The 14,683-nt window shown below is 26.4% G+C and overlaps 6 protein-coding genes across 6 annotated transcripts, besides 16 other annotated features; 5 read left to right on the top strand and 1 right to left on the bottom strand.

Moving 5' to 3' along the window:
• Window positions 1–36: 36 nt before the first annotated feature.
• Window positions 37–61: a sequence feature (AT_rich).
• A 70-nt stretch (window positions 62–131) lies between these two features.
• Window positions 132–183: a sequence feature (AT_rich).
• Window positions 184–359: 176 nt separating this feature from the next.
• CMU_024890 (EF hand family protein) lies at window positions 360–1,110 on the top strand (the record flags this gene model as incomplete). Its single annotated transcript, XM_002139796.1, has 5 exons — window positions 360–416; window positions 488–623; window positions 678–859; window positions 926–1,014; window positions 1,089–1,110. The coding sequence occupies 5 exons, from the start codon at window positions 360–362 to the stop codon at window positions 1,108–1,110; spliced, it is 486 nt and encodes a 161-aa protein (XP_002139832.1).
• Window positions 632–653: a sequence feature (AT_rich).
• Window positions 1,048–1,087: a sequence feature (AT_rich).
• A 143-nt stretch (window positions 1,111–1,253) lies between the features above and the next one.
• On the top strand, window positions 1,254–5,382 carry CMU_024900 (uncharacterized protein; the record flags this gene model as incomplete). The annotated part of the gene is made up of 5 exons (XM_002139797.1): window positions 1,254–1,397; window positions 1,463–1,531; window positions 1,594–1,698; window positions 1,802–1,927; window positions 2,020–5,382. The coding sequence occupies 5 exons, from the start codon at window positions 1,254–1,256 to the stop codon at window positions 5,380–5,382; spliced, it is 3,807 nt and encodes a 1,268-aa protein (XP_002139833.1).
• Window positions 1,438–1,461: a sequence feature (AT_rich).
• Window positions 1,551–1,572: a sequence feature (AT_rich).
• Window positions 1,988–2,016: a sequence feature (AT_rich).
• Window positions 4,959–4,987: a sequence feature (AT_rich).
• Window positions 5,383–5,529: 147 nt separating the features above from the next.
• CMU_024910 (uncharacterized protein) lies at window positions 5,530–6,833 on the top strand (the record flags this gene model as incomplete). Its single annotated transcript, XM_002139798.1, has 2 exons — window positions 5,530–6,559; window positions 6,637–6,833. 2 exons carry the CDS (start codon window positions 5,530–5,532, stop codon window positions 6,831–6,833), a joined length of 1,227 nt encoding a protein of 408 aa, XP_002139834.1.
• Window positions 6,310–6,333: a sequence feature (AT_rich).
• Window positions 6,828–6,860: a sequence feature (AT_rich).
• A 242-nt stretch (window positions 6,861–7,102) lies between these two features.
• On the top strand, window positions 7,103–8,989 carry CMU_024920 (uncharacterized protein; the record flags this gene model as incomplete). The annotated part of the gene is made up of 4 exons (XM_002139799.1): window positions 7,103–7,130; window positions 7,191–7,394; window positions 7,463–7,491; window positions 7,559–8,989. 4 exons carry the CDS (start codon window positions 7,103–7,105, stop codon window positions 8,987–8,989), a joined length of 1,692 nt encoding a protein of 563 aa, XP_002139835.1.
• Window positions 8,990–9,086: 97 nt separating this feature from the next.
• Window positions 9,087–9,113: a microsatellite.
• Window positions 9,114–9,284: 171 nt separating this feature from the next.
• CMU_024930 (glycyl-tRNA synthetase) lies at window positions 9,285–11,273 on the top strand (the record flags this gene model as incomplete). Its single annotated transcript, XM_002139800.1, has 1 exon — window positions 9,285–11,273. One exon carries the CDS (start codon window positions 9,285–9,287, stop codon window positions 11,271–11,273), a length of 1,989 nt encoding a protein of 662 aa, XP_002139836.1.
• A 13-nt stretch (window positions 11,274–11,286) lies between these two features.
• Window positions 11,287–11,316: a sequence feature (AT_rich).
• Window positions 11,317–11,784: 468 nt separating this feature from the next.
• Window positions 11,785–11,846: a sequence feature (AT_rich).
• A 201-nt stretch (window positions 11,847–12,047) lies between these two features.
• Window positions 12,048–12,111: a sequence feature (AT_rich).
• A 274-nt stretch (window positions 12,112–12,385) lies between these two features.
• Window positions 12,386–12,472: a sequence feature (AT_rich).
• Window positions 12,473–12,866: 394 nt separating this feature from the next.
• CMU_024940 (uncharacterized protein) lies at window positions 12,867–13,587 on the bottom strand (the record flags this gene model as incomplete). The annotated part of the gene is made up of 2 exons (XM_002139801.1): window positions 12,867–13,408; window positions 13,479–13,587. 2 exons carry the CDS (start codon window positions 13,585–13,587, stop codon window positions 12,867–12,869), a joined length of 651 nt encoding a protein of 216 aa, XP_002139837.1.
• Window positions 13,588–14,480: 893 nt separating this feature from the next.
• Window positions 14,481–14,534: a microsatellite.
• The last annotated feature ends 149 nt before the right edge of the window (window positions 14,535–14,683 follow it).

Here is a 14,683-nt window from a genome sequence, read left to right on the forward strand (position 1 = left end):
ACTCTTGTAATACTTTGTTTTTATAAAACTATACTGATTAATAAATTTATTAAATTTTAAAGCCAGATATCTTCCTTTTATCGAATCAGCAATCTATTGGTACCTTGAGACGCATTTAAAAGGATGCTAACAAAAAAATTATAAACCTAAATTTTTATATTGAATATTTTTAATTGAAAAAAAGGAGGTTAAGTAGATAATTTGCTATTAATAGTACTTAAATTAAATTTCTTATTTGCTACTAACCTAAACCTACTAATCATTAATAAACCAACCGCCACGTGCGGCCCGCTGCATGCATGTCCATTTTGTATTCAGTGTCTCCTTTTTATACTTCTTTAGAAAAAAAAAAACAAAAAATGAGTACTATTATTAAAAAAAAAATTGTTTTACCCAAAAATATTACTGCAGAGTTTGTATGTTTAATTTAAGTTTAATTTGATAGCAACAAAAAAACAGTATACTTTTCTTGTAACTTTAATTGTAGGCAGCAGAACTTAAAGAATGTTTTGATTGGCAAGACAGGAATTCTGATGGACTAGTTTCTAAAGAAAGTTTGCTTATTTTATTACGTGCAGCTGGACAAGTCTGGTCTTTGGATGAAATAGAAAGGATTTGTCATGGTAAGTTGTATTATTTAATTAATTTTAAATGCATACATTGGTATTATATTTCAGAATTGGGTACAAATGATATAGACTTCCAAATATATTTGGAACTAGTAGCTCATAAATTCTCATTAAAAGCCGATAAACAAGAGCTTATTAATGCATTCAATATATTAGATAGAAGTGGGAATGGTAAAGTTCTTGTTAGTGATTTGAAGCATATATTGTGTAGTATAGGAGAGAAAATGACAGTAAGTTATAAGCTATATTATTTAAATAGTCACTTATGTTTTTAAACTATTGAATTATTTTGATAGGATGAAAGCTTTCAAGAGTTATTACGTATATCTGATGTACCAGATGCTTCTAGATTGACATATTTGAATAAATCTGAATTTTTGAAAATGTAAGTTAGTCTTTAATAATTAACATCTTCTTCAATTTAAATATATTCTATATTTAAAATTCTATTATTTTTAGATTTGGAAATAATTCTGATTAAGTTAAATATAAAGTATATTAGTATTCTCGATTGGCTGTTAATAAAGTGTTTACGATATATGCATGCATGCATGCATTTTTTTTAAATAAGCGGTATGCTTTTTAGAATTTTATGCTTCTTAAAATGAGGCAGGAAAAAACATAATGATAAACTCTTCTAAGAAGTTAAAGAGTATCTCTGGCTATCTTCCTATATCTTTATGGGCATCTGAATCACACTCAAGCCATGAGAACAGTACTAGCATTGCAATAATTGGAGATAAAAATGGAAGAATTTTTTGTACCAAAGTAAGTATTTATATTTATGTGAATGATTAACCACTAGTTCATAAAATTAATTATTTTTTTTATAGTGTTTCTATGACAAATTTGAAATGTCCCCACCTACATCTTTGTTTCATGCTTGTGAAGATCTTTTACTTGTAAGTCTTATTAAGAGTCTTTATTTTTAAATTTTAAATATCTCTTTAATATGGACTTTTAGTTACTAAAGTATGAAAAACGTAACTTAGCAATAAAATTGTTAGTAGACAATATGCTTGAGTATGAAAATGGAGTATTATTAATAAATGAAATTTCTATAACAAAAGTATGTTTAAAAATGATACTATTCTATAATATTGTTATTGTGGATATAGTATCATATTTAAACCTTTTAGTTTCAAATAGAATTATTTTCATTAATATTTCAGGATCAAAGTTTAACTGATGGACTTATTATCTTATTAATTACAATTTTGAATAAGCACTTCTCTCTAGCCGATAATAATAGTAGGCTAACAGTTAGAGAGACAATATTATGTTCAATATTTAGAATGGTAAGCTACTAATTAAAGATTACTATTCGAATAAAGAGTGAAATATCTAGTTAATTTCTCTTTTTATTATTAACTATATTATTATATTTCAGCATATTATTGGTACTAGTGCTATGACTTCAATATTAAAATTTCTGAGTACATTGATTAATGATAAAATATCTGTATATGCAAATTTTATGATGGAAGGAATTATAGAAGATAACTTTAGACTGCAAAAACTGAAAGAGCTTGTTAATCACTTAGATAAGAAAACATTGCAATATACTATTATAACATTGATAAGATTACTTGAGTATAAACCTGAATTTGTTATTCAAGATATTATTAATACATGTGAACTATCTATTTCCAAAGTATTTTTGGAGTTATCTGATGATCCAACTCAGTTTAAAATATTATTAGACTTTTACTTATATATTTTTGCAAACCACAAAGAATGTTTTTACAGTTTAATTTTTCACACCTCTAGAGAATGTTTATTTAATATTTTGAATGGAATTTCAAATGCAATGGTTAATACAAAATTTATTGAAGTTTTCAATGAGTTAACAGATAACAGCTATATCAACTTTTTACCAAATAATCAAAACAATGAGACTAAAGACATGCTTAATACTAATTCAGATAAAGTGTTAGTGTCTAGCAAGAATTTAAAAAATAAAGAACAGTTTATTTTTTCTTTGTTATATTTCTTTAGAATTTTGGTGATATTTTACAATGAAAATAAGGAAGATAGTCAAAATGAAACTTGTATGTCTAACATTATTGATGAGTGCAAAAGGAGTCGGTGGTTACTTGGAACTGAGTTTGGAAATTTTTTAAATAAGTTCATAGAATCAATAGTAGAGATTCTTAAGAGCTCAAGGAATATTGATAATAAATATTCTGCGTTAAAATGTATTTTAGATATATTCACATCACCAAAATGCATTGAATTTTTTGATAGTAATTTATGTTATAAACAAAATCAAATAATGGAAATACATAATATATCTTCTTTAAAAGATGATCCAAGTAATATACCTATATTAAAAGGAAAAAGTACTAAGAGGATAACCTTTAAAAGAACTAGAATAGATGATACTAATCAAATAATCAAGCATATTTCAAATGATACAACTCAAGTTAAAGAAGAGTATTGTATTCACCAATTTTTTTATTTTAAGCATGGATCTTATACTATAGATGTTTTACTGGAAATTCTAAGTAGTGAAATACAAAACAAAGGTGTTAATGATAAGTTATATGCAAATGTCAATTTATTTCAAATAAGTGAGAGCTCTCAAAATAAATTAAGAGAAAATGGTTATACAATTTTAAATATGACTATGGAATGCATATATCGGATCTTGCGTGTTAATGTACCTACTCATTCATGTCCAAGATATCTATATGTTCTTAGTTGGTTTATTTCCTGCTTATTAAAAAAGGATATTGGATGTCAACCACCATTACCATTATTTGGTTTATCAAGTATTGAATTAATTATGCAAACATCTGGAGCTGAGGAACCATTGGAAAATGCACTTATTAATATTATTGACTTATTTCACTCAGATACAAATAATTTAAATAAAAGTATACCTGAATTAGTTATTCCAAAGAATAATGAAAATATTATTAAACTCTGCAATTATATGGTAAGAACTGTGAAAGTTATGTCCATTAGACTAAGTGAAATGACTAATAAATCTACAGTAAGTGATATAGATATTTGGAGATATAACAGCACTATCCATAACAAAATTAGACTAATAGAGTACTTCACATATGTTATTATTACTATTTCTGGTATAATATATTACAAGGGATTTAATCTTGTTGACTTTATGTACTCATCAAACCTAATATTTGAATTCTACTCAAGACAACTGAGTAGTAAGGAACAGGTAATTTTGGATGTATGCCAACTTTTAATAGCAAAAAGTATGTTAGAGATGAGAAGAAAATCTAATCTCTTAGATAAGGATGAAATAATACAATTAGATAACCTTTCATATGATGAAGATATTAAGATAAATTTAGAATATACAACTAATAATGATTTATTCTCACTTGTATTAAAGTTAAGTAATAATTTAAAAAGCCGACTACCTAATGAAAAAGACCAAAGGATATCTAATATATGCAAAAGTATACTGAAAGATACTGAATCACTGATATATAATGAAGAGGGTGCAAAAGTTGTTTTTAGATGGCTTAATAGACCTAGCCAAATAAATGAAAAAGATATGGAAATGTCACGAATGAGTTATAAATGGATTTCAAATATTGCAAAACATCTGCTAGAACCACTTCTGACTGAAAGAGAGATACAAGAAAGACTACAATTTGTAACAAAAAGTAAAATTTATGCTTCATTAACTTTAAATGAGACTGTATCTAGTGATACAATTTCAATTATTATATCTCTACTTTATTTTTGTTATATTTTTTATCCAGATCAGATAAAGTGCTTTATTAGCAAATATTTAAAAGAAAGTGATGTAAAAAATATGAATTATAACTGTTTCAACTTTATTCAAAATGATACTTTTAATTTAGATGGTATAGATGGAAGGAACATTCGAATGCTTCCACCAAGAGTAGTTATGTACTATTCATATATTTTAACTGAACAATCTACTAGACAAGTAAATTTTGAACAAAATAATATTATTCAAGTCACCGATATACATTTATGTGGAAATGGTACAAATAATTTGACAAATATTACTAATAATATAGAACAAGAAATTCTAGGTCATTTATTTTCAATTCTAGTTCACAGTACAATTAGAAGAAAAGAATGGCTTACTTGGCACTCAGAAAAATTTGGTCACTGCAGAAATTTCTGTTATTCTCTAATGAATTTATCACTGATTGCCGAAAATTATATTAGTGATATTCAAAACTATGAAGTAAATATATATTACTCATTTTATAACTGGGTAATCCAAAGATCGCTAGAATATTATAGATACCAAATTTTTACTTGTAGATTTAATTGTCATATATCACCAATAATAGCATATGGAATATCAAAATGTAAAATATTTTTTAAATACTTAATTTATAGCATTACAAATCTCAAATTGTCTTGTGATAAAAAAGAAGCAAACATCTCTGATTTTTGCAAGACGAATTTTAGTATCCAAGATGAACAAGATATTATTGATGAAAAATTAGTCCAAACAAGTCTCCTATTATTTGGAATAAGAAAGTCTATCGAAATAAATGCAATAAAAAGCATTATCAATTTAAGTGAATTGATAAATCCATTTTTACAATTATTATTGGATAAAAACTCTGGTCGATTGCATGCAGTATCTCCAAAAATTCAAATAGTGATCATAAATACATTTCTCACCCTTATGGAAATAATTTGTGAAGCTTTAGATCTATGGCTCGATAAATGTAATTCAAATGTAGTCTTGCTCTTTTCTTTTATTCACCAGTTTACACTATGGTAAGTATAACTTTTTCCTCCAGTAGATAAATATTAATAGGGAGACATAAGAAACAAAATTATTTTTTATTAACTCAATATACATTTACTAAATTAACATTACTTGGTATTTTTTTTTTTTAGGTTATCAAAAATATTTGATAATAATATTATGGATGTAGACATATCAAGATATACTACATGTATTACAGTAATTCTACTAAAATTTAGTGATATAGAACTTAGAAGATCTACTGAAGTTAACAATTCGATTATAATGTTTCTTGAAAATGAATCACTATATTTAACATTCAACAAGATGATGGATTTTGTTATTTATCATCAGGAAAATAACTCTTTGAATCAAGACAACCACTTTGGTATCTCCCTAGTAGTATGTTTATCTACAATATTTCTATTACTGAACAAATATGGTGAATATTTTGTGAGCTCTAAAATTTTGAAGAGCACATTCAAGAATTTGTTTTTATATGCTTTTGCTCATCCAAAGCTATTCCTACATAGAAATGATAATAAATGTAATCATGATTCTTCTATGTGCATTAATTGCCTAAACTATGGTTTAAATAGTTTAGACATAAAAATCAAAATGGTTACATTATTGTGCATTATAGTGTATTTTATTAATAAAGAGCAAGATGTAGAAATGACTTGGAATATAGATGAATCTATCTTATATCATGTTTATATGAATTGTTTATTGTATATCTTACCAAACAGCCATAATAATGAGTATAGCTTGATAGAGGAAGCCATATTTGCAGTACTTTGTTCTATTTTATATTTAAGCAATGACAAATCTACCTCCTATTCTATTATGAATAATATCTATTTACAAAAATATATAATTGACTATTTTTTACAGAAGATCATGATAAATTTAGGTTCAACTATGAACTTAGATTATCCCTTCAAATACTTTAACTTTATGATTTATATATTATATATAATAAATGCATCACCTTGGTGGTTTGATATTCATACTATTGTTAATATCCCTTTTGTAAAAAAGATTGGTAATTTATATAATTATGTAAGAAGTTTCTGTGATGAAGATAATAACTTGGAGAATAATACATATGGCAAGCGTTATTTAGCAGTATTAGAAGCTATATTAAAGAGTATACTATCCATAGTTCATAGATCAAATAATATTTCAGAAGATGAATTCTTAAATAAAGGTAAGAATATTTTTAGTAGCTTATCATTGATATAGGCTGAGCTTATTTCATATTTAATATCTTAATTTTTCTTGTAGAAGATAATGATGCAAAAGTATATAGCTGTTTAATAGAAGATATACTGATGAATCAACAGTTAGATATTAAATTAAATGATAAAAGTAAATTAGAAAGTATATTTAAGGTTATAGATAATCATTCAACTGATAAAGCTGTTGAGAATTGCCTGAAACTCTCATTCAATGTAGTATTAAACAATATTGTAAAGTATTAAATAACTTTTAAATATAAAAAATATATAGGTGTCTTTTTTTGAATTTACCTAATGGAATTCACTTTTAGTGAACTTTCTCATATAAGTACTATCGCAGTGCATGCATGCATGTCAATAACGTGGGGTTCCATTAAATTACTTAGTGACCAATAGTCCTTTCTTTTAATCTACTAACTAGATTTAAATATAATTTACAAAGAAAGATTAAAGATCAGATTTGATAGTTGTATAGAATATATATATAGATAGCTGACAGGAAGATAAAAAGCATGGAATATAAAATCTTAAAATTTGATAGTAAGTTCAAATAATTAAAATATTGTCATATTAAGTTAATTTCTTTTTTATCATAATAAGCCAATATTGGTAGGTTATGGATTGCAGGTACATGTGGAGTAAGTAAAAGACCATTTAGTAAAAGAATTATACAAGATATAGAAATAATGGGAAATATAGAGGAACTGGTAACACTAACAAATAAAATGAGTTACCCACTAAGAATTGCAGCAACTCTTTTGAGAGGGCTAATGTTAATATACGACAAGCAATGGATGTATCTTGGTAAGTCGAAATTTCTTAATTTTTTCTAGTAACTATCTTTAGAAAATTGAATTTAATTGTTTTATTAGAATCTGATGCAGACTTATTATTTGCAAGAGTAAGTTTAAATATTGTAATCAGAGTATTATAATGATATCGTAGTGATATTTCATTGCTTATTTTAGTTTAGAGAACAATTTGTTTCGTATAATAAAACTGATAAACAGATAACTGCAATTAAAAGGAGTAAAAGGGGTATAATTGATATGATATCTATAGATTCGTCTATGATATCCTCTTTTGATACGAGTGATCATAATTTTGAGAATTCAGGAGATTTAATGCTCTCATTGGATCCATCAAATTTAATGCTTGATATATACAAAAGCTCTAAAAATAAAAATATTCTGGCAAAAATAGAGGATATAACACTACCACAGATTTATGATGAAAATAATAACCAAGTATTAGCTAATATGAAAGATAACAATATTTCGAAATGGATGACTGGAAATGACGATTTCATTTTTCATGAAGATGAATTACAAACAAATATTCTTGAGAATGTTGAAAATAATAAAAATAAAATACTTAGTATAGAGGATAAAAAACAAACAGATATAAAGGTGGTGAGGGAAAAACAGAAGAGGCAACAATCAACTTCACAAGGGCCAAATAAGCGTATTAGAAGTTTAAGTAATCTAGATATTAATATAGCATATAAAGATTTAATTGAACTTGGAAAAAATCAGAAATGTAGTGTTTCAATAAATCCGATTTTTCTAAAGGAGTTTAAAGGATGGGATATAAATCAATGGTGGCATATTGACACCTTTAAGGTTGAAAAAGAGCATAATATGATGCTTTTTAGTCATTTAAATACAAAAAGTACAAGGCATAGAGTTTCTACTATTAATATGGATAGTACTACTGAACCTTACTATCCAACAATAGAAAAGCACAGAGGTAGTATGAAACAAGCAGATCTAGAATTAGGTTTTGAAATATTTGATGAAGATAGTATGATAGATTTTCCTAACCACATCAATCGTCAGTCTCGTGGAAGTATAAATTCCCTTGATTTACCAAATATATATAATAGTAGGGAGTCATTTTCATGTTCAAATGGAAGGGAATCTGGAGTTCGTTTATCAGTTCTTGACACAGGATCAAGAAGCTTGTCGGTTGACAGTTCCCCATTTCACCTTGATTTAGATGATACTAGATTAAGGCACAGGAATTTATCAATCGAAAGTGATATGCCAGGAATAGATGAAAATCGTACAAGTACCTGGAGTAGAAGTGGATTGACAACAAGTAGTGGTACTTACAACTTAAAAACATATACTGTCCAGAAATTCATATCAGTAAAACTTAAGGAAGTTAAACAATTAAATGAAATAAATAATGGAGAATTTCAGAGGGATGAAGAAATAACTTCAGTATGTTTTAAAGAATTGCTACCATATCAGGTGACATCTAGAAATACTGCTGCTACATTTTTTTATCACATATTAGTCCTAGCTTCTTACAACGAGTTAAAATTATTCCAAAAATCTCCAGGTTCTGATATAGAAATAAGTAGACCTACATCCTTCATTAATGAAGATTCCTAAATATAGTATAGAAAAACCTTTATCTAGACTAAGTAAGTAATTATTTAAGGAAATCTTTAAAATTAACTATTCCATAAACTAAAGATAGCGTGAAAATTAATAATAATAATAATAATAATAATAAGGAAAAAAAAAAAAAGACGATCAAATCTTAAACTGAAGAGCCGCACCAGAGCCGTGGTTGTCTACTTTTACAATATTTCTCTGAGATCCAAAATAAACTATAAATTAATAGGTAGTCTTTTAGTTTTATGCCAACTTTGAAAGTACGATCTTAATTAAATTGGAAGATAAAATGTCATGTGACAAAGAACAAGAACTAATTTTGAACTGCCGTGGAAACTTGGAAAACTTGCTACGTAGACGTTTTTTTGTAATACCTTCTTTTGAAATTTATGGCGGAGTTGCTGGCTTGTTTGACTATGGTCCTCCAGGTTGTGCTTTGAAGGCTGAGATTGAAGGTTTATGGCGTAAACACTTTATTCTTCACGAAGATATGCTTGAAATTAGTGCAACGTGTTTAACACCTTACAGTGCATTGAAAGCATCAGGACATGTTGATAGATTCACAGACTTTATGATTACTGACACTAAGACAAATGATTATTATCGTGCTGACAAAGTACTAGAAGAATATGCTGCAAATAGACTGAGTAAGAATTCGAATAATCCTCCCAAGAGTGAGGCTGAAAGGAGTGAACTAGAACTTATTATTATTCAAGCTGGATCTTATAATAGTGACGAAATAAGAAGATGTTTGGATAAATATAGTATTCTTTCTCCAAGTGGTGCTGAATGGTCAAATCCATGCCCATTTAATTTAATGTTTAAAACTAAAATTGGACCAAAACAGAGTGAAGATGATGGTAAATGTAATACTGGTTTTTTGAGACCAGAAACGGCTCAAGGTATATTTGTCAATTTCCGTAGATTATTGGACTATAATGGAAAAAAATTACCATTTGCAGCAGCTCAAATAGGATTGGGATTTCGTAATGAAATAGCACCTAGAAATGGACTTTTGAGAGTTAGAGAATTTCAAATGGCAGAAATAGAACACTTTGTACATCCTGAAAGAAAAAATCATCCGAAATTTTTCATTGTTGAGAATTTATGTCTACCTCTTTATCCTAGATCTAGCCAATTAAATAATACTAATGTCATAAAAAATATGACATTAAAAGAAGCTGTACATGGTCCGAATAAAGTTATTGATAATGAGACTTTAGCTTATTTTTTAGCTAGATCTCATTTATTCTTTAAATCTATTGGTATTAATATTGGAGGATTAAGATTCAGGCAACATTTAGAAACAGAAATGGCTCATTATGCAAGCGATTGTTGGGATGCAGAGATTTTAACTTCTTATGGCTGGATAGAATGTGCAGGACATGCTGATAGGTCTTGTTATGATTTAATACAACATTCTAAATCTGCAAAGGTTGATCTACTTGCATCTGAACGTTATGATGAACCTCAAATTAGACCATTTGTTAAACTGCTACTAAATAGACCATTGATTGGAAAAACATTTAAACAAGAAGCTCCAAAAGTTATTGAAGTGTTGCAAGATATTGCTAATAAATGTGATATGTCTGTTGAAGAGGCACTTAAGCGAGAAGGTTCTTATAATCTCAATTATAAATATTGTTCTGATCATACAAAATATAAATGGGAAATTACTCGTGAAATGGTTAATTTTGAACTAACTAGTAAAAGAGTAACTGAGGAACATTTTATACCAGCTGTAATTGAACCTTCATTTGGTATAGGTAGAATTATATATTGTGTTTTAGAACATAGTTTTAGAATAAGAGATGATGAATCTTTAAATCAAGTTAATGGAGAGAAAATTAATGTAAATAAAGATATACAAACCTCAATTGGAGAAATGCAGAGGTGTTATTTGTCAATACCTCCAATTATTGCACCAATTAAATGTTCTATATTACCTATAAGCTCAAATATTATTTTTAATGATATCATTAATATTATACGAGATGAATGTATTGGAATGGGGATCTCATGCAAGTTAGACACTTCTTCTGCATCCATTGGAAGAAGATATGCTAGAACTGATGAAATTGGTATCCCATTTGGTATAACAGTAGATTTTCAAACTATCAAAGATAATACTGTTACACTCAGAGAGAGAGATACTATGAAACAAGTAAGGCTACACTCAAGCGAAGTAGTCAAAATTATTTCAGAACTTTCTTATCAAAAGTTGATTTGGAGTGATGTACTAAAAATGTATCCACTATTTACACAACAAGATGAATAACTTTACTATTCTGTAAAAATCAATTAATATATAAAAAATTTTACTTGTACAGTTTTTAACATACTTACAGATTATTAATATCTATTACTAAATTCGAAATTTTTATCATTTATTTACTACTTAGTTTCAATAAATCTAGAATTATTAAAAGTGTTTCTCTTCTTTTTACTTTTATTTTGTATACATTTAGGTTACCATCTTCAAATATTCTTTAAATAGTTACCCTCTTTCAATGTAATACACTAAATATTGCACTCTTAGAAACTCTGACATTTTCAATGACAGTAACCAAACAAGAAGTTATAAATGTCTATTCCGAGTTATATATATTTTTATCAACTAATTGATACCATATTTTGAAATGATCAAACTATAATATCTCATTGAGTCTTTTAAATCAATCTTATATCAATCTTTAAAAAAGTTTAAATAAATGTGTAAATTACTGTAAACAAAAATAATAGAAAAATCAAGTTAAATTGAAATATTACATATACTATGTTAAGTCTAGTTTAAATATTATTATTTACTTATGATCAATATAAAATATAGAGAATATTTAATTTATATAAAGTTAGCTACTTCAGGTTAAATAAGGTAAAAATAACTATTTACTATATCTTGTAAATTATTTTATTTACATAAAATAAGTAGTTTCATCTAAAACTAGAAGTAAAATAATGATGATTATACTCATCATTATTTCATATTTATTACAAAATATATATTTATGCAAATAACAATTCCTATTGTATATTTACCTATTAATTAGTGATAAATAAATAAATAAATATTTATTTGAAACTTTTAAAAATTAAAAGATATGTATAATATAATAGCAAAATATATCATTACATAACCCTAAGTTAATAGTTATTTTTGATAATATTGAATTAGAACTTCTATGATTTCCTCAATATCTATTATTAATTAATATTTCATCGTTCACTTAGTGTCTTTGTTTTATTCTAGATAAACATCTTATATTTGAAATTTATTAATATCCATATTAGTATTTAACAAAACATACAATTCTATAATTGTATATTTCTATAGTACTTCTTTTCTGTGTACAACTCTGTAGATAACCTACATATAAGCTTATATCATTCTAATAAAATCAAATAATTGATCATAAATCATATTATTTTTACTAATCTTTCTATAAAAAAAAAAGATAAATTTCTAATTTTTAAAATGTGTTATTCAAAGTCATGTTTTATATTGAATCTAATTTAGTCCTATAAATAACACAAAAAAGTGTCTGATTAAATTAGTAATGACTTTAATGACATAAATATCCCATGAATATAATCTATATAGCCGAAAAATTATGATCTTGTGTATCCAATAATAATCTGATCTTGAAACTGCTCAAGGTTATAATATAAAACTAGTCCAGAAATTATTTTTAAAAAATCTTAGAAAATAAGATATTCAATTCTTGTAATTGACTATATGGAATATTATACTTCACATAGTAATCCAATGTAAAACAAAAAGTGAAACAAAGGCTTAATAAATAAGTAATATATCAATTGAATATGTACTGTGAAACCAACAATCTATAGTTAATATATTTTAGCTATTAAGTCAACAAAGGCATTTACTTGTCTTTGTGTTATCATTATTGGATGAGGCATTCAATTGTGATCTAGTTGATGACTGTATACCAGATGAAGTCATTGTGCTTGGATCAATTGTACCATCTTCAATTTTGCTCAATATAAGCCTTGTCACCTTAACAAATACTTCTTCAACACCTTCTCCTGTTAGTGCACTTGTCTCTAAAAAAAGTATGTCATTTTCTTGTGCACATCTACTCGCTTCAAGAAATGTCACTTGTCTTTTGTCTTTTAAATCTACTTTGTTTCCAACTCCAATGATTGATATATCAACACGAGCTAGAGTTCTAGCATCAGCCAACCAATTAACTAAATGATTGTATGTCTCTCTATTCGTAATATCATATACTATTAATGCACCTGCAGCACCTCTATAATAAGATCTTGTAACTGAACGATAACGTTCTTGTCCAGCTGTATCCCATATTTGTAGTTTCACTCTTTTACCACCTGTAGTTATTATTTTAGATCCAAATTCAACTCCAATAGTATGGGATGAACCTTTTTTGACTATAAAGAATAAAAAAATGAAATACAATATATTTAATGTTCAAAAAGAAGATATTAATAGTAAACTCACATTTATTTTCTATAAATTGGTGTAATAAGCAAGATTTTCCTGCTCCTGCATCACCAATAATAATGAATTTAAACAAGTAATCATACTGTTCCTTCTCTTGTCGGGACATCTTTAGTATATTTTTAGCAATACCTGTATATTCTTATATTCGAAATACAAGTTTCCAGGTTGATATTTAATAAAAGTGGGTTTTATAGTACTAGAGCCAATATTTAGTCAAACTCGCAATCTAATTAGAGGTTCAGGAAACCAATATATAATTAGTTATGGCACACTTTCTTACTTAAATTCAGTATTAATTTTTCGCAAGTAATCTTGCAAAATTCTCTTTCTTAACTATTTCAAAAAGTAACTACTATTGCAAGAAAAACCCTTGAAAGAGCGGGTAATATTACCGCTCTGGCGGTAATATACTTTTGAATCTGGATATTTCTAATTGTTGGGAATATTTATGACAATAAATGATCTATATATAAAATTAGTTAGATTTAAGTAACTAGAAATGTTAACAAACTATATAGAATAGATCCTTAAGTTTGATATATTAATGAAAACAAATTAATGAGTTATTTAAATAAATCAGATCTAAGACCAATATTGATTAAAATAAGATGATAGTGCAAGTAAATTTTGTGTATATATGCATTTATAAATAAGAGAAGATCCATTATAAAAATAGAGGTAATAACAACCACTATATTTACTTTATGGACTAAGAGATATTTTTAAAAAGTACTTATGGACATCTTTATTGCGTCTTTCTGTCTAGATATCTTTAGTGGGGTTATCTAATACGATGAGTTAATATCTAGATTCGCTACAATACGTAGATACAGTCTATATGGAGTAAATTTTAATTATGTATTATACTTATTTTACGCTAGATATTGTGGATCTTAAATCTTCTATATTAGACAATCTCAATTACTATCTACAAAAATTCAGTTTCTTGAATTATGATTAGTAGAAATAAATTAGCTTAGAATTACTGGTATTTATCAAATATAATCATATAAATATTGTATGTAAATTAATATATATATATATAAATATTTAAGCAAATACTAGACATTAGTCATTTTATATTTAGCTATATCTAATAAATGTTAATAACTGTTTATTGAAATTGGGAATATAACTGTTCAGAATTATTAACTATATATAAATAGATAGCTCAAATTTTATAACTGCTTCTCAATATATAC

Source organism: Cryptosporidium muris, genomic scaffold (genome assembly GCF_000006515.1).
Source record: "Cryptosporidium muris RN66 scf_1106632353999 genomic scaffold, whole genome shotgun sequence".
NCBI classification, from domain to species: Eukaryota; Apicomplexa; class Conoidasida; order Eucoccidiorida; family Cryptosporidiidae; genus Cryptosporidium; species Cryptosporidium muris.